Below are 24,967 nucleotides of genomic sequence, written 5' to 3' on the forward strand. Positions count from 1 at the left end.
TGGATTGTCCAATGGAGGCTGCCGAGTGTGCCAGGATCTTGCCAGGTGAGAGGCGAAAGGGCTTAAAAAGAGAAGAGGGATGGGGGTGGGGGAGCCAAAATCCAGCTGCTGCCAGGGGTGAAATGCTCCCGGTTCGGACCGGATCACCCAATCCGGTAGCGATGGTGGGCGGTGGTTCGGAGAACCGGTAGCAAAAATCCCTGCGCCCCCCCCCCCCCCGACCCATGTCCAGCTGAGCCATGCGATCATCAGAGGCTTTTTTTTTAACTTTTAAAAGCATTTTTTCTACAACCTCTTCGGCTGAAAAAATGCTTTTAAAAGTAATTTTTAAAAAGCCTCTGATGATTGCATGGCTCCCGCTGGGATTGTCAGAGGCTTTTTTTTTTTAATTGAAAAGTTTTTTAAAATGTTTACACGTATTTTTCCCCCTCTCCTCCCCCCTCCTGCCCCAACCCTCCCACCCCCCCCCCCTTGACTTCCCAGAGCAAATACAGGGTATAGCATTTAACAAACATAAAAAAAAACACCATAAGCTAACTATAGATTTACCTCCCTCTTGCACTTTAACTCCCCTTGTTCATATTTAAATATAACTATTTAAACCAATTATTGCTTGAAAGTAATCAATCCAACTTTGTTCTTGTCCATTCTTCAATAATAAGCAAGTCTTCTTTCTTCTACAGTTAAACATCAGATCTCCAACCCTTACATACATTAATACCTTAACAAAATATTTTAACCAATCTCAAATAAAATATATTGTAAAAACCTTATTTTTACTTTTTTCAGTTACAGTTAAACATCAGATCTCCAACCCTTACATATATTAACACCTTAACAAAATATTTTAACCAATCTCAAATAAAATATATTGTAGAGACCTTATTTTTACTTTTTACCCCATAAACTTATATTAAGACTTCTTGAAAACATTCCTTACTTAGTAGCTTTACATAAACTTATTCATTTTATTCTCTACAAATCCTCTACGTATAATCAAATAACATCTTCACTGGTTAATATCCATATAAAATATTGTCAAAAACCTTTCTTCAACCCTTGCCCCATTTATATTTTCCTTATACCCCACAAGTTTATATTTATTCTTCAACAAAGCATTCTTTAATATGGTATTAATGTAATTTAAAACAACATATAAAAGTTTAAGTAATATCCTTCTTCTAACCCATAAACTTATATTGAATGATCTACACTGTCCATAATTTTTACATCCACAATATTTTTCTTTTAACCCATAAACTTATATCAATTCTTCACCAATTCATAACAATTCAACCATAACATTATTTAATGTAATTTTTCAAAACATATCATGTCCCTAAATATAGGTAAATCATTCATTTCCCCTGTAATATAACTTATACAGGTATAATCATTCTTTTTCACTATTACTATTCTCCCCAAAAAAGAGGATTGTAATTTTTCCTTCTCCATTTTTTTCCTGACTTTTTTGCGATCCTTTTGCTTCAGTCTTTTTCCTCCGCCTTCTTTTATTTTTATAAGTTCTTGGATTTTTAACTGAAGTAATTCCTTTCAGTAAAAACACTTCTTTAACTGCGATTGGGAATCCATTTTTGTAAAAAAGTTGTAAAGTTCCACTTCGAATCTTCCTTCTTATATAAGAAATCCCAACGCCTCCTGACAATTTTCCAGTTGTCTGTGTCGAAGCCTCTGAAGAAATGTCTCTCACTGTTTCCTGGTTGCGCTCCTTCAAGCCTCTCTGCCTTTCCTTCTTAATTTGAAAAACCTCCATTTCATTTTCCAAAGGCACATTAAACTGGGTTATTTCGTCCGCCTCCTCCTTCAGCAACTCCTTGTTGTTTAGCAACTGGAACAATACAGTATCTTCACTTGTATCTTTGTTTCGAGTTTGTGTAAAGTCCTTCTTGAAAAGCCCTTCCATTCTTTCCACAAACGCAGAGGTAAATGATTCTAAAATTTCTTCAAAGAGATCCACAGTCAGTATTTGTGTATTTACTGATATATGTAATGGTGAGCCTTCATCACTTTCAAAAAAAACAGCCATTTTTTTTTCTCTAATAAGACTTTCACTTTATACTTTTCCAACAACTAAATCAATTATTCCAGTCCTTAAATGGTACCAGTCTTTTTAAATAAAAGTCCTTTTAAAATAAAATCCTCTTCTTTTAAACAGGGACTTTCAGCACCACATGATATTTTGTAACTAACTTTCACTTCTCCACGCCCTCGTTAGAATCAAACGCCATCTTACTTTCTCTTTCTCCCATAGAAAATCAGAGGGAAGTGATAGACTCTTCGGAGTTAAAGTTCAGTACTTGCCATTTTAGTTTCTCCTGTATTTGCTCTGCCAGCTTTCAAGTCCAAATTTTTTTTTTTTTTAAGTTGAGTTGCTGGGGTGGTCGCGACACCTAGTTCTGCTTGAAGCAGAAACGTCCCAGGTCCGGAGCAATGACGGGCTTCCCGGGGAGCTCTCACCCTTTAAGCCCCAGATTTAAAAAGAAACCTGGGGCTTTTGGGGAGCTCTACCCACACCCGTCGGCTCTCTTTCCCCCCTTTCCCCCCTTCTCCCAGGGGAAAAGTTTTCAAGCCGCTGAACAGCCGTTGTTAATGCAATTAATTAACAGCCGTTGTTGTAAAAGACTGATTTATTTAGTAAACCAAGGTTTGAACGGACTTTGTGTGTGCTGCGTTCTTTGGGGTCCGTAGCTGGGGCAGAACAGTCCCTTCCAACTCTTGTTAATCTGTACATCTCTATCTTTCTCATTGTTTTCAAACAATGAAAAAGTTGGCCTCTTCCTTGGGCAGTCAGACCTGTTTTGCTACCTCAGAGCTGAAGTTCAACACCGCCTGAGGAAGTAAGAAATGATTTCGGCGGGATTTTCCTGTCCTATGTCGTCGTCTCATGCAAAGAGAAAAGCTCCGTCTTGCAAGGGCGCTGACGAGTTGTTGTTGGTTTTTTTTTTGCTTCCTCTCTCCTTTGTTAGGTAATAGCAGCCTGTCGGGAGATCAGCAACTGAATTACCATTCTCTGGAGCAGAGCCCCCCTAAACCCTCTACAGTAAGAAGAGAGTTTCCAAACAGGGCACCTTTGAGACTGGGGGAGGAGGAGAAGCGGGAGTGGGCTTCAAAAATTTAGCAAGGGGTTCTCTGCCCGATTGCTGGGTGGGCGTGGCCATGGTGGGTGTGGCCTAGTCAGCCTCCTGCACCATGGCGGGGGTGTGTGGCATTTTTGCCCTCCCCAGGCTTTGGAAGCTTTCCTTGAGCCTCCAGGAGGGCGAAAATGGCCTCCCCAGGCTCTGGAGGCCCTTCCCGAACTTCCGGTAGGCCCGTTTTTCGCCCTCCCGACTCTCCACGCGTGCCCTGCATCCAAAATGGGTCGCGTGGGGACTCCTGGGAAGGGCAGGATGGGGTGGGCATGGCCAGCCAAGAGTGGGATTTGGGGATTCTCGGAACTGCACAGAATCTTAGCTAGAGGTTCTCCCGAACCCCTGCGAACCCCCAGTAGCCCACCCCTGAGGAGAATTGGGGGGGGGGATTAGAGGGCCGAGGGAGAGTCAGTGCCTCATTGGACTGTCGATCCTGGGAACTAGAAGAGGGCTTTTCCAAAGATGGGGCGGCTAAGGCCAGCCTTTCGATGCTTGAGGCCAATGTCTGAGGTGAAGCTCATGAGGAAATGAGATAAATTTGCATTTCTCTTAAGCCTTCTGTATCCTGGAGGTTTTAAGAAATCCAGAAGGGATTAAGCTGTGAGTCCAAATGGCTGGGCCTGGAGGCTTCGGGTGTTACCAGGAAGCGCATGGCCCCGAACACTGCCAGAATAGGAGAAGAATAGAATAGAATAGAATAGAATAGAATAGAATAGAATAGAATAGAATAGAATAGAATAGAATAGAATAGAATAGAATAGAATAGAATAGAATAGAATTCTTTCTTGGCCAAGTGTGATTGGACACACAAGGAATCTCTCTTAGGTGCATAAGCTCTCAGTGTACATAAGGAGAATAAAATGCATTCATCAAGAATAAAAAGATACTACACTTAGCGATAGTCAACGTTACTAATAAACCATCAAATCGTACTAGGAAACAAATAAAAAAACAATATAAATTGAAAGATACAAGCAACATGGATATAGCCATAAGTGGGAAGAGATAGATACTAGTAAGTAAGAGAAGATTAATAGTAGTGCAGACTTAGTGAATAGTTTGACAGTGTTGAGGGAATTATTTGTTGAGCAGAGTGATGGCGTTCGGGGGAAAAAACTGTCCTTGTGTCTAGTTGTTCTGGTGTGCGTCGTTTTGAGGATAGGAGTTGAAACAGTTGATGTCCAGGATGCGAGGGGTCTGTAGATATTTTCCCAGCCCTCTTTTTGACTCGTGCAGTAGACAGGTCCTCCATGGAAGGCAGGTTGGTAGCCATGGTTTTTTTTCTGCCGTTCTAATTATCCTCTGAAGTCTCTGTCTGTCTTATTGGGTTGAAGAGCCAAACCCGACAGTTATGGGGGTGCAGATGACAGACTCAGTAGTTCCTCTGTAGAACTGGATCAGGAACTCCTGGGGCAGTTTGAGCTTCCTGAGTTGGCGCAGAAAGAACATTCTCTGTTGTGTTTTTTTGATGACGTTTTTGATGTTAGGGGTCCATTTTAAGTCTTGAGATATGATAGAACCTATTAATTATATTAAGGGACGCTGCCGCGGGCGAGGAAACTCCTGCCCGGGTTCTCCTGCCAATCGCCAATTCTTCCTTCCCCAGGAAGTGAAGGGTTACCAGAGGAAGACATGGAAGACGTTCCTCTGCCACTCGGTCTCCATGCTCACTCTGGGGCTCCCCCTCGTCATCTTCCACTGGAAGCCGCACCTGGAGATCTACGCCAAATGCACGCCCTGCCCCTTGGGCCAGGCAGACTGGGTGCTCATCCGAGTAAGTGCCAGAAGGCAGAGCTGGGCAGGAGGGGCCCCAGTTGGCTTGGGAACTGCAACGGGCCCCTGGGCAGCCCCTGGAAACTCCCATGGCTTTGGACGCATCTCCTCCTCTCCCCGGGGGTGGGCTTCAAAAACTTTAGCAAGGGGTTCTCTGCCCGGTTGCTGGGTGGGGGTGGCCATGGTGGGCGTGGCCTAGTTGGCCTCCTGCACCACGGCGGGGGAGGGGGGCGTTTTTGTCCTTCCTGGGCTCTGGAGGCTTTCCTCAAGCTTCCAGGAGGGCGAAAACGGCCTCCCCAGGCTCCGGAGGCCCTCTGGAGGCTGGAAACGGCCCTGTTTCCGGCCTTTCCAAACTTCTGGTCGGCCCATTTTTCGCCCTCCCTGAGCCTCCATATGCGCCCTGCATTTACCTGGTTCCAAAATGGGCTGTGTGGGGACTCCTGGGTGGCACGGAGCAGAGCGGGGCAGAGTGGGTAGGACCAGCCAGGAGTGGGATTTCGGGATTCTCCAAACTGCACAGAATCTTAGCTAGAGGTTCTCCTGAACCCCTGCGAACCCCCAGCAGCCCACCCTTGCCTCTCTGCAAAGCCACTGGCTCTTCCCCAGGGAAGAGGTGCTTCTGCCCGTCAGCTGTTCCCGCCCTCTTCTTCCAGGATCAGTCGGGACGGTGTTTCGCATCCAGGGTCCAAACAGAGCAGATCGAAGATGGCAGGTGAGCAGCCCTTCCCGTATATTTCCCTGATTGGCAGAAGGTGTTGAGGGAGCTGTGGGGGGGTACATCCGTGGCTGCACCTGGAGTCGGCAGGGAGAAAGAGAGAGGTGCCTACTGCCAAGAGGGAGGCTGACCAGGTGCTCTGCGCAGGTAAGAGGAAGGATGGGGATGCAGACCTTAGTCTGGGTATCAGCAACCTATGGCTCCAGAGCCTCATGCGGCTCTTTGGGCCCTCTGTTGTGGCTCCCTGTCGGGTGATCCCACCACTGGCTGGCCCCGCCCCTCGCCCTCCCCTCCTAGTTACTCCTCGCCTGGCCTGAGAAGGTAAGGGCGGAGGCAAGGGTTGGAGAAGTGGCTGGGGCAGAGACAGAGAGATACAGAGAGAGGGAGAGGGAGGGAAGGAGGGAAAGAGTGAGATAGATGTCAATAGGGTTGTGTGGTTCCCGGTGTTTTTTAACAACTGGTTCTCTGCCCTAATGACTGGGTAGACGTGGCTAGGGGGTCATGTGACTGGGGGAAGTGAGTGACGTTGAGTAGGCCACGCCCACCCAATTTTGTGTCTCCCGGTGTTTTCTTTTCTGTGAGAAACGGGTCCAAATGGCTCTTTTGAGTGTTTAAGGTTGCTTTAGTCAGATGCATCCATCTGCCCCTCACACCACCAGCACTTCCTCCTGACCTTCCTCACCTCAGCTCAGGGGCTCTTAAACAATAGAGGCCACCTTCCTGATTTCCAAAACGTCTTGTCCTCTCCTCTCTCTTCCTGGGAAGCCTCGAATCCAGAACAGACGAGGGGAGGGGCGCTATTGCCGTGGGAGTTTTGGATGACGAAGCAAGAAGCCGGGACACCATACGGCTGCACCAGAAGGAAGAGGTCAGCACTCCAGGATGGGCGACCCTGGATCCATTCTGAGCAGCTCACCGATGGGGATCCCCTGATGAGCCTGCTCTGCAAAGGGGCACATCTCTCTGAAGGCAGGCGGGGGTCCCAGTCCTTTGGGGCACAGACACCATGGCACAAAGCAGGCTGGGCAGAGGAAGCTCCTCCGGCCACGGCCAGCAGCTGCTGGTGGTGCTGTTGCTGCCGCCTCGGAGACCTTAACTCGTCCCCCTTTCCTCTCTTCAGAAAAACGTCCTTCGCTATTACTCCTTCGAAGGCTTGCACTATCTCTGGGTGGAAAGACGGCAAGCCTACTGCAGGGCCAGGTGAGAAGTTCTCCCTGGGGGCTCTCTACAGGCTGTGGGGCCTGGCCAGTCCTGGCTAACCTAACCGGCCTCTGGACCTTTCGGATTTTAATCCGTCCGAGAAGAAATGCAACCCGCCCCTTTCTTCCTCTGTGTTTCTGCAGCACGTTGGATGAAGGCTGGACGTGTTCCGATCTCCACCTCTCCTGCCGCGGCCTGAGCGTCCAAGAGCAATCTGCCAGGCACGTCCCGCCCTTTAGGGAAAGAGTATTTCCCTGCTTTAGCACCAGTGGTGGGATTCAAATAATTTAACGACCGGTTCTCTGCCCTAATGACCGACTGGGTGGGCGTGGCCATGGTGGGCGTGGCCATGCGGTGTGACAGGCAGCAAAAATGGGCTGCCGGGGGGGGGGGGAAATGCACCACCCCCCGCGCACCGTTTTGGGCCTAGTAGGCCTCCCTGCAGCCTCCTGGGAGCGAAAATGGGCTGCAGGGGAGGAGGGTTTGCCACGCACCCCCACACTCCGTTTTGGGTGTAGTAGGCCTCCCTGCTCCCTGGGAGCCAAAATGGGGCACGTGGGGACTCCTGGAAGGGGCTGGGAGGGGAAGGGCCAGCCAGCAATTTAACTACCGGTTTGCACAAACCGGCCCGAACCGGCTGAATCCCACCAATGTTTAGCACTGTAGTAAACCAATTTTTTTGGGGGGGGGGGAGGGACTTGTTTGGGGGAAAAAAAGATCAGATCTTGCAAGGCCACCTTCTTTCATTCCCTTCTTGGTTTCCACCTCAGCTAAAAGGAGAGTTGTGTCAGGCCTCATTAAAGAGGCTTAACGTCTCTCGGCCGAGCTGCACAAAATCCACCAGCCGTTCCCAGAGGGGTCTCCTCTTGTCGGTGGCCTCACTCTTCCAGCACGGCTGTGGCAAACAGTTGGCTCCGAGGGGACTGGCATGGTCTCATCCCCTGCATCAGGCTTATAGAATGAGGCGTGGTGGCTCAGTGGTTTAAATGCAGTACTGCAGGCTAATTCTGTCGACTGCCAGAAGTTCGGCAGTTCAATCCTGACCGGCTTAAAGTTGACTCAGCCTTCCAGCCTTCCGAGATCGGTAAAATGAGGACCCAGATTGTTAGGGGGAGATATTCTGACTCTATAAGCCGCTTAGAGAGGGCTGTAAAGCACTGTGAAGTGGTATATAAGTCTAAGTGCTATTGCCATCAGGATGTGTTACTGGGATGTCAAGCCAGTCAACTTTTCACACCAAGCTCCATAAGACCTGGCTGTCGACTAGCAAATTCTCCGCCACACTATCTTATGTTTAAACTCTCTTTAGTACAAGAAACTAGCAGGAGTCTGATGGGGAGTCCACATTTTCTACACTGAAGCTCTGATTCCTGGCTAACTGAAGTGGGCTTTGGGGATGGCTGCGGCTCTCCTAAAACGGTGTGCTCCTTGTACCCCTCCCTCCTTTGACAGAAAGGTGATTTACGGCCCAAACCTGATTGACGTGCCGGTGAAGTCATACCTCTGGCTGCTGATGGATGAGGTAAGCCAGCGGTTTGAGCAGGCAGGCTTAGCCTGTCTTCGGCAACACGAGTGAGTGAGCAAGGAAGGGCCAGTCGCTGGGCTCTGCTCCTTGGTCAGAAGAGCTTCTGCTTCTGTCTGGCTCTGAAACAGGGAGAACAGGAGCAATGATAAGGGATTAAACTCATATGCCATCTGACTCTCAGCACCTCTGGTCGGCCCACATCAATCAAAGTCAGAAGTTACAAAGATTAAAAAATAAAAATAAAAGGAGCAACTGTGAACTCTTGGGCGCTAGGGCAAATTAGGATGCAGTATTGCAGGCTAATTCTGCTGACTGCCAGCAGTTTGATCCTGACCTGCTCAAGGTCGACTCAGCTTTCGATCCTTCCGAGGTTGGTAAAATGAGGACCCAGATTGTTGGGGGCGATAAGCTGACTCTGTAAACTGCTTAGAGAGGGCTGTAAAACACTGTAAAGTGATATATAAGTGATTAAATGCTATTTCGGTCTCTTTGGAAGGAGTTATGTCGTTCTGCGGAGAGGCAAGCGTGAGGCCCCTCTGCAGAACCTTCGAGGCAGGGAGGGAGGGGGATTCCTGGCTTCTCCTCTGAATCATAGGCCCTGTGGGAGCTCATTAGCTAAGGGAGGGGTGTCAGGGTTCTGACGGATGCCTTAATTAAATCATGAGTCTCAAGCCAAGCTTCAAAAGAAATCCATATTAGGAGCTTCATGTCGGCACGTTCCAAGTGAAGCCAACTCTGACCCCACGTAATTTATGGCCCAATCTTGAACCTGTTTCCCCCCTCCCCCAGGGTGTGTCATCAGTCACATTCACCAACAGAGCAATTTCGCGGGTTGTAGAAATCACTCCCCTCCGGCAGCTGTGGGTAACCCTGGGAGACAGCCTTGAGAGAGATATGTCTGGAATGTGCTTTCATTTTTGGCTGCTGTGCTGCTTCACTGGTTTCCCATCCCCCTTGCCTATGGCAACTCGAGAGCAGGCCAGGGATGCTTTGCGAGTTGACATTGGGAAGGGTCTTCAGATACCCGAAGAGTGAAGGCGGAAGTACCAATGAAGGGCTAAACGTACCCACTTCCTTTCCTCTCTTGCAGATCTTGAATTTATTCTACTTCTTCCAAGTGTTCAGCATCACCTTATGGATCTGTGAAGAATATTACTCCTACGCGGCCTGCATCTTTATCATTTCCACCATCTCCATTGGACTCTCTCTCTACGTCACCAAAAAGGTGTGCACTGGCCACAACTTTCCCCCTCCCCACTGAATTTGTGAATCCACCCTGCCAGTGGCGGGATGCTGCTGGTTTAACAACCGGTTTGGTGAAAGGTGCTTGCACGCAGCGCTGAAAATGGAGCATTTAGAAGCTCAGCTGCTTACCTTCCAAGTCAGCAACAGTAAGTAGAATCAGCTGTGCTGCGTGATTGAGATGAACTACAAAGCAGGAAAAATAAAGGACAGGATAGAGTGGGTGCGGGGCCAATTGATCGTTGGAACTATCGGATCGCCCAACTACCGGTCTGAACCGGCTGAATACCATCTCTGCATCCTGCCCCTCAAGCCGATCACTACAGTGGGACAAGGGACCGACGGTACCCCAGAGATGCCACACCACTATTGCTTAGCCCTTAACCAAGGCCTTGGTTTCTTTCAGCAAAACAGGACTCTCCGGGACATGGCAAAAGTGGTGAGCAGCGTGCAAATCTGCCGACCTTCTGGAGGTGAGCAATCATGTGGTGACCTCTTGGGCAGCAGTCTGGTGGATCTCAAGAGGAGCTCCAGCCTGAAGCTGGACTCTCCTTCTCAACTGGGTAATCCACCAGAACAGTTTCCCTCGTTCTGCACGTCATCGTATCTTTCTAGTAGATTGGGCTTCTTCCTTCCCGCCGCACACGGTCTTTGTTGGTTCCTTCTTGGGGGGAGGGGGAGCAAGGAGAAGACCCATTGAAGCAGCCTCTTGCTCCCGAGAGCAACAGCGAGGGCACCTGCTCCCTCTAGACTACGGCACCCGAACAGGGCAGTCAGATTCAGTTGTCCACTAAGTGACAGCATCCTCCCTTCCAGGAGAAGCTGGAAAAGGGAGATGCCCCTCCAAGGTCAAAGAGGGCCTGGCACAATTCTCAACCCAATTCTTCCGGGGGCGGGATGGGAGGCACGGTCTGAGTTCCTTTCTTTCTTGGCTACCAGAGAGAGTGGTGGTGAGTTCCGTGGATCTCGTGCCAGGAGACGTCCTCGTGGTCTCTCCAGAGGGGATGCTGGTTCCCTGCGATGCGGCATTGCTGAACGGCGAGTGTGTGGTCAATGAAAGCCTTCTGACCGGTGAGCTGGGGGGAGGGGGGGACATGGGCAGGGGGCCCCCAAGGCTGCTCATTGTTTTAAAGCCTCCATCAGCACCTGCCTGCCTGGATCCCCCAACAAATGCTTGACATGTTCCTGCTTGCGGAGACTTCAGTGGCACCCTGGCGCTGGCTGACGTGGCTGCTTTCAAGTGACGTGGCTGCTTTCAAGTTTTTCTTGGAGCTCCCCAACAAACCGTCTGCTTTTTCCCAGGGGAGAGCACACCAGTCCTGAAGACCCCTTTGCCTAAAAGCCCGGAAGAGGCCAACACCACCTATTCCTCCGAAGATCACAAACGACACACCCTGTTCTGTGGGACACAAATCATCCAGGCTCGATCCCACGGAGATGCTGACATCCTGGCAGTTGTGACCCGCACTGGTGAGGGCATTTCAGGGAATTTTTTCTCTTCCCTGCCAGTATTGAGACTGTCCAATCTCCTACAGAGTCTGTTTGCCCTGCACCCCTGATCTCACGCCCAGCCTTGCTGTCTCCCTCCCTCCAGGCTTCTACACAGCCAAAGGGGATCTCATCAGCTCCATCCTTCATCCCAAACCACTGAAGCTCAGGTTTCATAACGATGCTTGGAAGTTTGTCACCTTCCTTGCCATCTTGGGTAAGTTCACACATGGTATTGAAAGTGGAAAAGGCACCCACTGTTGTGGCCCGTCAGCGGCCTGTGCAGCTAGTAGCTGATTCCGACAGCGAGGAGACTGGTGTTGTACTGTGCCAGCAGCCTGTGCAGCTGGCACTCGAGTCAGACAATGAGGAGGCTGGAGAAGATGTGGTAGGGGCTAGAGTTTTAGACCTGGGGAAAGAGACCATCCGCCAATGGGTTCAAAATGCTTCCATTAAGAATCTGGACCAGCTGAAGGTGCTTAACCACTATCATTAGTTTGAGCCAAAAAGTTCAGGGACGTACAAGTGGAGCCTTTTTACATAGTTACAGATGGTACTTGGGAACATTATCTCCTTCCCCAGCAGCCCATTGGGAGCTTGGCTGGCCCTCTGACATCTTTAGTCAATTTGTTTCTGCTGGGGGTCGCCTTGTTGCATCAGTAGAAGCTGGAGTGGAAATCATCGTTGGTCCCCAGCACATCCCATGTGGCCCCGAAACATGTCCTGCCTCTACGCAGCTGAGGAGCTGCTGGGCCCTGCCACCTCTGGCCACCTCTGTGCAATATATCCTGCCTGTGGGTCCTTGTCTACTTGGAGTCTCTGTGGCCGACCTCCTTCTGCAAGGCCTCTCCCGATAGTGCTGCCAGCTTTGTCTCTCTCCTTGTGGGTTTGTGTGGGCTGCTCTGATGCTCACTCAGCCTTGTTTGCTGGGGTCCAGGGGTCAAATCCAGCAGGTTCTGACAGGTTCTGGAGAACCGGTAGTGGAAATTTTGAGCAGTTCGGAGAACCGGCAGCGGAAATTTTGAGTAGTTCGGAGAACCGGCAAATACCACTTCTGGCTGGCCCTTCCCCTGGAGTGGGGTGGGAATGGAGATTTTGCAGTATCCTTCCCCTGCCATGCCCACCAAGCCACACCATGTCCACCAAGCCACGCCCACAGAACCAGTAGTAAAAAAAATGGATTTCACCACTGCTGGGGTCCCAAAACTTTTATTCCTCTTTCCTCCAGCCATCATTGGGACCATCTACAGCATCATCATCTTAAAGAGAAACAAGGTAGGTTCAGTGCCTGTGGGCCTCAGAGTCTCTCTCACCACTTTCTCCCTCTCCCCCGCCCCCCAGGTCTCCAGATGAGAACTACTCCAAAGGTCCTTTGCACTGGAACACACAGCCCTCACCTGTTGGGTGACAAAATTCCTTCAACTGGTGGCCTCTTTGGCCAGCCACTCATTGGGTCTCTCTTATTGGGGGTGCATGGAGTCAGTGTTGTGACCTAGACCCGAGTAGTTATTACCAGACACAATCAGTCCTAAACATCTTTTATTAAAACAGCTGAGAATTACTTCATTCTCAGCTTAGTCCAAATTAATTCCAAAACAAATCCTTCAGTCCTTTGGCCTTATCACAAACCTTTGTCTTCTTTGCCCCCCTCCTCCACAAAGGCTTTTCTTGGCAAAGCCCCATGAAGTTCAGAAAACAAGAGACGCCGACAAGAAACAAATGTAGCACCATTGCTTTCCTACAAAGAGCCCAAGAGCCTTTGCTGCTCTTTTAAGCCTTCTGGGAGGGGCCAATCATCTCCTGGCCTTACTCCCAAGTCAACCTTTTTGCTTTAGCTGCTCTTGCCTTCTGGCAGCTCTGTGCATACTGCACTAGGAACAGGCTCCTCCTGTTCCTCTGCCTCTCTGCTGTCCAACTCTGGAGGCTCCGGAGTCCGTGCATTGCTCCTAGATGGCCCTGGCCCCATCTCTGCCTCCAATGCAGAGCCCTCATCCGGGCCTTTCCCAGACTCCGGGACTGGCCCATGTTCCTCCCCAGGCTCCTCACTGTCCGACTCCACTGCCAGCTCCGTGGGCTGCTGGTGCACCATAACAGTCAGCCTCAGATGGCAGCAGATCTGGGTACAAGACAGGCTTAGAAAGATTGGGGCCATCTGACCTTCCTCCATATGGAAGTTTTGCCACTGAACATCACCAAGAATCTTAATGCAACCTCCGTTCCAATCTCCGTTGGCCTTCTGGGTAGCTGGGAAGCCATTGTGCCCACCTGTTTCTCACGCAGTCACCATTGGCAGGTTTCCCGGTGGCTGATAGCCCTCCGTGCTTTGGACATTGTGACAGTGGCTGTTCCCCCAGCCTTGCCAGCTGCGATGACGATGGGCACCATGTACGCTCAAGGTCGGCTGAAACGCCAGGGCATTTTCTGTATCAGTCCCCAACGCATCGACCTCTGTGGAAAGGTGCGCCTGGTTTGCTTTGACAAGGTGAGACCCCGGGAAAGGTGCTGGGGTCCTGGGCTGCCCGTCCAAGGATCTTAGCCGACTCTTAATTGATTGAGGTTTCTTCCCAGACAGGGACCCTTACCGCTGACGGCATGGACATCTGGGGAGTTGTTCCCCAGGCTGGCAGCTCTTTCCTGCCCATTGTCCATGAGCTCCGTCGCCTGGCCGATGGGCCGCTGCTCCACTGTCTGGCCACCTGCCACACCCTCTCTCTGCTTGGAGATCAGCCTATAGGTGACCCGGTGGATCTCCGGATGCTGGAGTCTACTGGATGGGTGAGAAAGAAACATGCCTCTTTACTTAGGGAACAAAGGATGCCATTTTCAGGATTCTCTTGGCCACGTCCTCCTGCATGGTCAGAAATGAATGAAAAGGGAAGGGGGTGGTTCCCTTTCCAGAAGGGAGAAGAATCAGGGGTGAAATCCAGCAGGTTCTGACCAACCGGTAGCAGACATTTTGAGCAGTTAGGAGAACCGGCAGTGGAAATTTTGAGTAGTTTGGAGAACCAGCAAATACCACCTCTGGCTGGTCCCAGAGTGTGGTGGGAATGGAGATTTTGCAATATCCTTCCCCCAGGAATGGGGAGGGAATGGGGATTTTGCAATATCCTTCCCCTGGAGTGGGGAGGGAATGGGGATTTTGCAATATCCTTCCCCTGGAGTGGGGAGGGAATGGGGACTTTGCAGTATCCTTCCCCTGGAGTGGAGTGGGAATGAAGATTTTGCAGTATTCTTCCTGAGGTCGCCAGAGGTCCAAGACCAGCGTCAGATGTGACTCCAATTCCAGTAACCGTCACTTTTAGTTGTTGTCTTTTCTGCTCATCTTTGCCATGCTAACCCCCGTTCCCCATGGTTGAGCTTTAAAGTGGGATCCATTCAAGGGGCAGCCATGTTTCTCACGGGACAAGGCGGCCCCTCCTTAGCCTCCTCTTTGCTTCTTGCAGTCTCTGGTAGAAACCGAAGGGCCAGAGGTGAAGGCCTGCCTGGAACAGGACTTTGGGACTGGAGCTCTGCTGGTCATGGCTCCCCCACTGCTGAGAGAGCAGCTCCCCGGCACGGTGAGGCTCTATCCTTCCTCATGGCAGGAGAGAGGGACAGGCTCGCAGCCTTCCTCGTCAGAGGTTGAGCACAATGCAGAAAGAAACCTGGGCGAAGGAGGTTTGCGGAAGGGGTGGTATTCACTTACCTTCGCTACCGGTTCGCAAATGTGAGCACATGCGCCACCTCCGTGCACGCGCAGGACCTTCTGCGTATGTGCAGATTGTCAAAATTGGGACGTTATCAGGGGTGAAGTCCAGCAGGTTCTGACAAGTTCTGAAGAACCGGTAGCAGAAATTTTGAGCAGTTCGGAGAACCGGTAAATACCACCTCTGGCTAGCCCCAGAGTGAGGTGGGAATGGGGATTTTGCAATATCCTTTCCTCAGGAGTGGGGTGGGAATGGAGATTTTGCAGTATCCTTCTCCTGCCAGGCCCACCAAGCCACACCATGCCCACCAAGCCATGCCCACAGAACCAGTAGTAAAAACATTTGGATTTCACCACTGGATGTGATGACGTCTGGGCGGGTGGGCGGAGCCTCCTGCAGCTGCTTCTACCGGTTCTCCCAAACCGGATAGAACTGGCTGAATACCACCACTGGTTTGCGAGGCATCCGGGAAAACCCCACTTCCTCTCACCCGTTTCACAAATTGTCCCCTTCTTCGGGGCTGCTTTCGGGAGCTCAGCTGTGGCCTCTTCTCCACAGAAGACCCCCGTCCCTATGGCTGTCCTCCGTCGCTTCCCATTTTCTTCAGCTCTGCGGAGGATGAGCGTTCTGGGGAAGGCTCCCGGCAATAGCCCTGTGGAGGCTTTCATGAAGGGAGCTCCAGAGACGGTGGCCGGCCTCTGCAAGAAAGAATCAGGTCTTTGCTGAAGTCTCCTTTCGAGGACATATATGGGGGCAGAGGCAGAGGCAGTGGCGGGCTGCTGGGGGTTCGCAGGGGTTTGGGAGAACCTCTAGCTAAGGTTCTGTGCATGTTCGGGGAGTCCTCAAATCCCACTCCTGGCTGGCCCAGCCCACTCCTCCCCTCCCGGAGTCCCCACGCGGCCTGTTTTGGATGCAGGTAAGTGCAGGGCACACGTGGAGGCTCAGGGAGGGCGAAAAATGGGCCTACCGGAAATTCGGGCCCGTTTCCGGCCTCCAGAGACCTGAGAAAAACCTCCGGAGCCTGGGGAGGGCAAAAACACCCCTCTCTCTTGCCATGGTGCAGGAGGCCACGCCCACCATGGCCACGCCAACCCAGCACCGGGCACAGAACCCCTTGCTACAATTTTTCAAGCCCACCCCTCGGCGGTTGGGGGGAGGGTCTTCCTCATGCTTTCTGACAGCGTGTCTTCCTCTTCTAAAGGCCGCTCTCTCCTTTTGCTTTGCAGTCCCCGAGGACTTTCCCCAGCAGCTGCGACAGTTGACAAGCAGCGGGTTCCGCGTTCTGGGCCTCGCTTATAAGCCCTCGGTGGCCGTGGGGAGCTTTGAAGAAGCCCAGGAGGTGACCAGGTGGGTGGACTCCAGATCGTTGCCCTTCTGTCCTGCCAGCCTGGCTTCTGGGTTTCTCCCTGGCAAACTCATCGTTTTCCTCTTTGGGTGAACTTCTTAGGAGACAATGAGATAAAGGAGTCTTGACTTGGTATTCAAATACCGGTGGCATTTTGATGTCCGAGGGCATTAAGTGCAGGATGTCACGGAAGCCACATCAGTTGCTCCTTGCTAGTACCTGGCCAGACATACAGTGGCATCCTCGAGCCTTCTGGCCATTAACGTTCTTATTACATGATGAAAAATTGATGGAGGAGGACACCTATCACATACCTGGATGGGTTGGGAAACAGCTGCAAAAATCCAGGAAGATTTTTTTCCTAGAGAAATTCACCAATGAATGGGGAGAAATGCAAAATTCTTCACTGTCATGAGACGGCAGAGATAAAATGCAAAGGCAGGATACCTGGGAAATGTAGAAAAGACGGTGGATTGACGTCATTGCAAGCAGAATACGAGCCAGCTTATAATAATATTTATATTATTAAAGACATTGCAACCAATGGATGAAGAGTGAACGGCCCTTCTCTGGGTGCACTCGGGCAGAGGCTGGGCAGAGGGGATTTTGGCACAGAGCAGGGAAGTCTCTCAATGACACCATGGGTCCTGGCAAGGCCCGCTGATGGATGCTCCCTCCTTGGACAGAGACTGGGTAGAGACGGACATGGTCTTCCTTGGGTTCCTAGTCCTCAAGAACGTCCTCAAGCCCGAGACGGCACCGGTCATCCGTGTGCTGCGCAGTGCAGGGATCCAAACCGTTATGGTCACAGGTGAGAAAAACGGGGAAGGGGCCGGGAAGGCTGGGGAGAAGAGAGGAGAGGATTCTCTTCTGGCTGCAAGACTTTGAACGGTGGGAGGGATGTCGGTGGCTTCTAGCCAGAGGTGGGTTTCACGTATTTTTACCACCGGTTCGCTGTGCACACACACGCTCGCTTCGCGCACGGACCTTCCACACATGTACCCGGCCTTGCGTGCACCTTCTGCGCATGCACCCAGCCTCCAAAACGTGGTTAAATTGGACGGCATAGTGCAGGGACGATCGCCACTACCGGTTCGCTCAAACAGTCCAAACCGGCTGAATACCACCACTTCTAGCCAGAGGATGGACTGTTGGGCTCATGTCTCCTTTTGCTCTTTCGGCCTCAGGAGACAACATGCTCACTGCAGTCAACGTGGCGAGGAGCTGCCAAATGGTGGCGGCGCAGGAGCGCGTGGTGTTCGTGAATGCTGCGCCTCCCAGCCGCGGCAAGGTAGCTGCCCTCACCTTCACTCCTTCAGAGCAGGTCAAGGTGAGACCTCTTCCTGGATGAACCCCCTCCGTGACCACAGTTGGCTGTGGGGCTCTTTCGGGGAAGGGTCAGGCTGTCATGGCTGCATCTCTGCTATCCAAGCTTCATGAGCTGACAGCCTGACATTAGCAATGGGGGGGGGAGATTGGAATGTAAGGAAGAAGGGGGGGATGGAAGTCCAGCTGAGCCTTGTGAGAAGCTACAGCCAGCCAAGGTCAAGTAGCGAGATGCAGAGCTGGGAACTGGGAGCCTGTTTCATAAACAATAAAGGTAAAGGTAAAGGTTCCCCTCGCACATACTTGCTAGTCGTTCCCGACTCTACATGGCATGACGTGGCGCTAGGGATTCGAACTGCTGAACTGCCAACTTTTCTGATTGACAAGCTCAGCGTCTTAGCCACTGAGTCACTGCATCCCTATCCTAAACAATATACAAGCACCAAATTGGACATTTACAAATAACCGGGAGGTGGGGAGGAGGAGAGGGGGGAGAGGAAAACTTCAGATTCAGCGTATACTACTTCTGTAACCATCTAAGCATTAGTAAAGTATACTCTTGACAAAAACAAATGGCCAGGGGTCTTCGTTTGCTAGATGACTGAGTGGGACGCTTGAGAGTCTTCCCGTTGCAATCCCGGTCATCTGAATGGACTGTCAACCACGATGGGTCATGCCCAGCCATAGCTAGTGCTTTCTTCCAGATAGAAGCGGGAGGTGTCCACTGTAATATGAGGGAGGGAGGAAGGGTGAAGAGAAAACCCTACGAAAACCAGGTTCCTGCTGATGCAGGATGCCAAGCATGGAGGAAAAATCCAGTTGGCTATGGGACTGTTTCACAGGATGTGCACCAGCAAGAAAGCGACTTCCCAGAACAGCTGCCGTGCTCCTTCGCCTTGAACGGGAAATCCTTTGCTGTCCTCTGCGAGTGCTTCCCAGCCCTCCTGCCCAAGGTAACACCGTAGGGGACAGGAACTGGTTCACTTGTCTCTGGTCTCTTCGGACCAGTCGTCCCTTCTTGTGGGACGTGCCTGTTCCTGGTCTTCTGCCAGGGTTCTCGTGACCAGCCTGCCTTCTGGCATCGGGCTGATGGGAGAGTTGAGCTAAGCCTCCGCCTGGCACCTGAGCAGAGTCAGAACGGCGACCATGCCTCTCGGCTCCTCCTGGAAGGGTCTTTCTCAGTGGCGGCAACAACTCCTGATCATCCAAGATGCGACGGCGCAGCTCACCCTCCCCTTCTTGATGTCCTTTGCAGATATTAGTCCAAACCACTATTTTCGCACAGATGTTACCTGATCAGAAAACTCGCCTGGTTGAGCATTTGCAACGTTTAAAGTAAGTATGGGGGCTGGAGGCAAGATTTCCCCACATCCCTCTTGATGGGTGGGAGAGCAAAAGTGTGTGTGTGTGTGTGTGTGTGTGTGATCATGGGAAGGATCTGATCCCGAACAAGCCCCCTCTTGTGAACCTAAAGCCTGGCAGCTTCAGAGCCAAAGGGAGGCCTTGGCCTGTGAGATTGAGAATAGCCAGCTCCAGTGTTGCATTTGGAGAAAACGGGAAGGCAGAAGCTGAAGTAAGCTGCATGAGTTACACTCTTTCCTGAACCGGCAATCCCTACTCACAGTAACTCCTGCCTTAGTCACTTCCCCTCTTGACTACTGAAACACGCTCCACATGGGGCTGCCCTTGAAGAGCATCCGGAAGCTCCGGTTGGTGCAAAATGCAGCTGCCCATATGGTTTTGTACAGACCCCAGTGTACACATGTATTACCTCTCCTGCGGGAGCTGCATTGGCTGCCGATTTGGTTCCAGGTGCAATTCAAGGTACTGGTTGTCACCTTTAAAGCCCTTCATGGCTTGGGATCAGATTATTTTAGGGACCGTCTCTTGACGGTCACATCTACCCGACCCATTAAAGCAGGGAGGCAGGGAATGCTGCGGGTCCCATCTCCAAGGGAGATACACATGGTGGGACCCAGAAGAAGGGCCTTCTCCGTGGTGCCTCCCTCTCTCTGGAACATCATCCTCCCCAGAGATTAGAACGGCCCCCACTCTAATTCTCTTTCGGAAGGCGCTGAAGACCTGGTTCTGCCAGCGGGCCTGTGATCGGCTATCGCCGGGGCGTGAGGTTGGGGGGTGATTTTATTACATTAATTTATTTGATTTTTTATTAGTTTTTACTGTTTTTAAATGTGTTTTTTATATTCTCTAAGCCGCTTTGAGTCGCCATGGGCAAATAGGTGGCAATATAAATTTAATAAATAAACGATTAATAAATAAGCTTGAGGTTGTGGGTTGAAAGATACTAACTGTATTAAAGACCAGCTCCCCCCATTCCCTTTTTTGAAGAAAAAAAGCAAGGTGGGTGGGAATCAGTCTTCCACTTTAGGGAACGATTTGCCTGTGTTGCCTACAGCTACTGTGTGGCCATGTGTGGAGACGGGGCCAACGACTGTGGGGCTCTGAAGGCAGCCGATGTGGGCATCTCGCTCTCCGAAGCAGAGGCCTCGGCCGCAGCACCGTTCACTTCCCAGAGGGCCAATATCGAGTGCGTTCCCATCACCATTAGGTAGGTGGGATGAAGCCAGCTCTTTGAGATACGCCGGTGGCGGAATCTACGGCCTCCTTTCTCCCATCCAAGTTCTCCTCTTCCTGGAGAGGCCGGGAGTCTTGCTGACACCTTTGGGAGAGGGACATTCAAATCCTGCCCCCTTCTGCAACAAGCTATGTTGACCATGTCAGGGACATGGCGGCACAGTGGCTAAGACGCTGAGCTTGTCGATTGAAAGGTCGGCAGTTCGGCGGTTCGAATCCCTAGTGCCGCGTATAATGGGGTGAGCTCCCGTTCCTTGTCCCACCTTCTGCCGAACCAGCAGTTCGAAAGCATGTAAGAAAATGCAAGTAGAAAAAATAGGGACCACCTTTGGTGGAAAGGGAACAGCGTTCCGTGTGCTTTTGGCATTTAGATATGCCAGCCACATGACCACGGAGATGTCTTTGGACGGTGCTGGCTCTTCGGCTTTGAAACGGAAATGAGCACTGCGCTCTAGAGTCGGGAACGACTAGCACATAGGTGTGACAGGGAACCTTTACCTTTTATGTTGACCATCTCCCAGCCTTCAAGCACCTGGCTAAGCAACGGAAGTTCTCTCTGTCAGGAATCCAGGCTTAACTTTTCCCCTCTGTCAAATCTGTCCAAGTTTCCATTCCAAGAATGGCAGCTTGGGGTGGAGTTTCAACCATTTTGATCCTAGGTGAAAGGAAGCCCTCAGGTCTTCCTGCAGTGTTCAGCCCCCACCCCCCATTTTGCCCTGGGCCTTGGGGCAGCACCTCGCCCCTTGAATGGGTTACGTTCAGGGGTGGGGCTGCTGGGGGTTCGCAGAGGTTCAGAACAACCTCTAGCTAAGATTCTGTGCAGTTCAGAGAATCCCCAAATCCCACTCCTGGCTGGCCCTGCCCACCCCACCCTTCCCCTCTATTCCCAGGAGTCCCCACGCGGCCCATTTTGGATGCAGGTAAGCGCAGGGCGCGCATGGAGGCTCGGGGAGGGTGAAAAATGGGACTACTGGAAGTTTGGGAAGGCTGTTTCCAGCCTTCAGAGGGTCTCCGGAGCCTGGGGAGGCTGTTTTCGCCCTCCCACAGGTTCGAGGAAAGCCTCCAGAGCCCAGGGAGGGCAAAAATGCCAGCCTCCCCCTCCCCGCCGTGGTGCAGGAGGCCAACTAGGCCATTCCCACCATGGCCACGCCCACCCAGCAACCAGGCAGAGAACCCCTTCGTAAAATTTTTGAAGCCCACCCCTGGTTACGTTGCTCCTGGGGGACACTCAGTGAAAGATTCCACATGTAATTCAAGATGCCGTATTTAAGGCACATCCCGTTTGCAAAGAAAATGTTGTTTTCTTGCCGGGGATGAAGTTTCTGAGCACAGAATTTTTCATCTCTTGAGCCCAATCCCCCTTCTCCCAGAAGGATGACCATCCGTTTCTCCCCTTTAGGGAAGGAAGATGCTCTTTGGTCACCTCCTTTGGCCTCTTCAAATACATGGCATTCTACAGCCTCACGCAATTCGTTTCCGTGCTCCTGTTGTACACGGTAAGGCGGACATTTTCCTTCTCTGCCCTTTTGGCTCTCGGAGAATCTCGGAGCCCAGGTGAAAGTTTGCAAGCAGCGAAATCTAGAAACCCGAGCGCCAGGCGTGGGGTTTGCCCAAGGGATGGCATCAGATACGGGAACTACATAAAGCGACACCCAAGTAAAAACAAAATGCATGACGGCAACCAACAGAGAAGCTTTAAAAAGGGGCTTAAATTAGCGGCTTCTGAACGGGAACAGAAATAGCCATGTGCAAAAGAGCTGCAGGAACCGGAACCTCCACTGAGCCCCGAAAGGAAAACACAAACTGATTCACCCAACGTGCTAGAAGTGTGATGGCGAACCTTTTTGGCACCAAGTGCCGAAAAGGTTGCATGGAAACATTGCATGCATGTGCATGCACTCGTCGGGGCTACGCTCTGGAAAAGCCGAACGTCCGTGTTGCTAGTGCGCCTGCATGCCCGACTATCAGCTGGCCGGCGTGCATGCGCAGGCCGGTTTTCGGCACTGTCACATATGCAAAGGGATTGCATTGTGGAAAAGCCAAACTTCCAGGTTCTAGCACGCATACACGGCAGACGATCAGCTGGCTGGCACACATGCGCAGGCTGGTTTTTGGCACTGCTGCACACGAGGACAGCCGATCAGTGTGCACATGCACACCAGAAACCTGGAAGACAAACAGGCAAGGCATGCTGGGCAAATGGCTTTGTGTGCCACTTTGGGCACGCGTGCCATAGGTTTGCCATCATGGCACTAGAACAAGGGAGGCCTGAATTGGAACTTCTGGCAAGGATCAGAAGGACCTCCTGGCTGGGATGATCCTAGACCGGAGGAGGCTCCTGCTTCTTGGCAGAACCCCAAGTGGGGGGAAGGTGACGCAAGTCAACGAGCAGGGCTCCCCCGGCATCCGAGACTCTGAGGAGGCTCTGCCCTCCTCAGCAGGGCGGCCATTGCATCTCTCCGTTTCTTCTGTCCCTCCCTCCTTCTCTCCTCCTCGTCTAGCTCAACACCAACCTGAGCGACGGGCAGTTCCTGTTCATCGACCTCATCATCACCACCACTATGGTGGCTCTCATGGGCAAGACGGAGCCCGCCGAGGACTTGGGCCTCAAGCGCCCACAAGGAGCCCTGATCAGCCTTGCAGTCCTAGGCAGCCTTTGCCTCCAAACAGCTCTCATCATCGCAGTCCTGGTCATCATCTACTTCATCACCGTATCTCAGCAGTGGTGAGCGAGGAGAGAGAGAGAGGAAGGCCAGCAACTGAATCTCTCTGGCTGCTTTTGCTCGGGCCCTGCGGAGGCCAGCTAGCTCAGCCTGCTGTGGGTCGGCCTTTCTTCCTACCTCTGCAATCGGGGGGGGGGGGATGGGCAGGGTTGCCACCTACCCAGACTCAGCTGCCTGCCCACTTTCTTCTCAGGTTCACCCCTCTGAACAGCACTCTGTCAGCCCCTGCAAACCTCCCCAATTATGAGAACACCGTCATCTTCTGCACCTCGGGGTTCCAGTACCTCATCCTGGCAGTGGTCGTGTCCAAAGGCCGCCCTTTCCGCAAGCCGCTTTATACTAACGGTAAGTGCTTCTGTTCGGCAACCCTGGAGGCCCCGGATGAGTCAGGCCTGTTTCTCCTGCCTGGCCCCGCCAAAGCCTCATCTCTGTCTTGCTCTTCAGTGCCGTTTTTGATGGCCTTACTCTTGCTCACTGGCGTCATGATCTGGCTGACCGTCTACCCACTGACCTTCATGCAAAAGCTCTTGCGTCTGAAGAGCGCCGGCGACCTGAGCTTCAAAGTGATCTTGCTGGGAATGGCTGCTCTCCATTTCTTCACGGCTTTCGTACTGGAGGTAACGAAGGACCAACGTAGTTGGGAAAGCAGACTTTTAAGGTGTTGTCCAGGGCAGTGGAAGCAGTTCATCATTGCCTGTCTTCTGTGAAGGCCAAGCCAAGACCTGTTTTTTTTCTCTGGCTGGGCCAGACTTGGCTTGGGAAAATGGGACCGTTGAGCGGCTGAGCGGCAGGGGGAGGAAAGCGAGCGGCGGTGGAGCATCTGTCCATGGAGCATCAGGCTGCCGCTGTTGCTAGCCACAGTGGCTCCAGGTGTCACCCATTCCCGGTCTGCTTTTTCCATAGGTGGGCCTGGACCACGGCCTGCTGAACGGCTTCCGGAAGCTGCGACGCAAGAAGGCATCGAAAAAGCTGTACAAGCAGCTGCAGTGGGAGCTCAGCCAGGAGAAGAGCTCGTGGCCGCCTCTCCACGCACCTGTCTTCGCCCCCACCAGAATCCCCCCCACTGCAAGATGACGCTAGTCGGCGACTTTCTATCTGGAGGAAAAGCCCGTTGGGTCTCTGCTGAGGTTCCTTTTTGGATCTAGCTCCATCCTCTGCTGGGATCCTCTGTCGACTGATAGAGGCAACTCTGAGACTCTGATAGCGGAGTTGCTGTGCTACAGAAGAACCCATCTTCACAAGCCTCTCGGTTGAAGCCACGGGAAGCACCCAAGATTTCTGGCCACTCTGGGGGTGATGGGGGGGGGTGTTGTGTCTTCCTTGAATCCCCTCCTCCTCAAGCAGGCTTTTTTTTTTCCCTTAACCACATGCTAAGAGAAAGCCGCCGGAGACCTCCCTTTATCCAAGGCGAGAACAATCTCCCCTTTGCTGCTGGACAGGGAATTTCAGCAGGTGCAGAACTTGTCCCACATCAGAACTTCAAGCCAGAGGAAGATAAAGGCTGTCTCCAAGGGCTTGCTCCCTGGCCAGTCTGGGAATCAAGTTCCCTTCCACGGAGGAGGTCTACTTTCCACTGCAAAGAGATCTGCTCTACTCTGCCTGGGTTCCTCTGGCTGCCATTTCTAGTTGTTAAGGATTCTTCATCAGCTTCTTATGGATGGGCAGCCTTGGGGGGGATGGCTGCTGTAACCCACTACCATCCTAACTGAAAAAAGGGAGCCCATGCAAGAGAGGACCAGAAAGAGCTGGGCCATTCAGTCTGTTTTGCTTTGGCTACCCTGTTTCCCCCCAAATAAGACACCCCCTGATAATAAGACCAATCGGGCTTTTGAGTGCATGGCAATAAGGCCAAGCGCTTATTTTAGGGTTCAAAAAAATATAAAACAGGGTCTTATTTTCGGGGAAACACGGTAGGATTTTTGTGTGTGTCTTTGTGTGTAAATGTATATATGTATATAGATAGTCCTCAACTTAACTCCACAACTGAGCTCAAAGTTTATGTTGCTAAGTGAGAAATTCATTAAGTGAGTTTTGCTCCCCCCCTTTTTATGACTTTTCTTGCCACGGTTGTTAAGTGAATCACTGAAGTTCTTAAATCAGTAACACTGTTACTGTTAAGAGAATCTGGCTTCCGCGCTGACTTTGCTTATCAGAAGGTCGTGAAAGGGGATCACGTCTCACACACACACACCCATCTGCG

The 24,967-nt window shown here is 51.6% G+C and overlaps 1 protein-coding gene across 1 annotated transcript; it reads left to right on the plus strand.

Annotated features, from left to right (window-relative positions):
- The first annotated feature begins 8 nt into the window (after window positions 1-8).
- Window positions 9-23,841, plus strand: ATP13A2 (ATPase cation transporting 13A2). The gene is made up of 29 exons (XM_070955954.1): window positions 9-45; window positions 2,988-3,061; window positions 4,756-4,923; window positions 5,576-5,634; window positions 6,403-6,505; window positions 6,758-6,837; window positions 6,981-7,058; window positions 8,290-8,359; window positions 9,453-9,587; window positions 10,011-10,077; window positions 10,544-10,675; window positions 10,907-11,074; window positions 11,199-11,309; window positions 12,321-12,367; window positions 13,386-13,574; window positions 13,661-13,867; window positions 14,536-14,649; window positions 15,337-15,493; window positions 16,005-16,125; window positions 16,810-16,934; window positions 17,311-17,453; window positions 18,292-18,402; window positions 18,705-18,784; window positions 19,866-20,018; window positions 21,444-21,540; window positions 22,546-22,769; window positions 22,961-23,112; window positions 23,212-23,384; window positions 23,671-23,841. Exons 1-29 carry the CDS (start codon window positions 12-14, stop codon window positions 23,839-23,841), a joined length of 3,543 nt encoding a protein of 1,180 aa, XP_070812055.1. The 5' UTR covers window positions 9-11.
- The last annotated feature ends 1,126 nt before the right edge of the window (window positions 23,842-24,967 follow it).

Source organism: Pituophis catenifer, unplaced genomic scaffold (genome assembly GCF_029215685.1).
Source record: "Pituophis catenifer annectens isolate HBS135680 unplaced genomic scaffold, rPitCat1.0.hap2 SCAF_18, whole genome shotgun sequence".
NCBI classification, from domain to species: domain Eukaryota; kingdom Metazoa; phylum Chordata; class Lepidosauria; order Squamata; family Colubridae; genus Pituophis; species Pituophis catenifer.

What these genes read in the sequence shown, in the direction of transcription:
- ATP13A2 (XM_070955954.1), top strand. Translation starts at nt 12, where the DNA reads ATGGAGGCTGCCGAGTGTGCCAGGATCTTGCCAG. An exon ending in CAAGCCTACTGCAGGGCCAG is followed by an intron (nt 6,838 to 6,980) that starts GTGAGAAGTTCT and finishes GTGTTTCTGCAG; the next exon opens with CACGTTGGATGAAGGCTGGA. An exon ending in CAATGAAAGCCTTCTGACCG is followed by an intron (nt 10,676 to 10,906) that starts GTGAGCTGGGGG and finishes GCTTTTTCCCAG; the next exon opens with GGGAGAGCACACCAGTCCTG.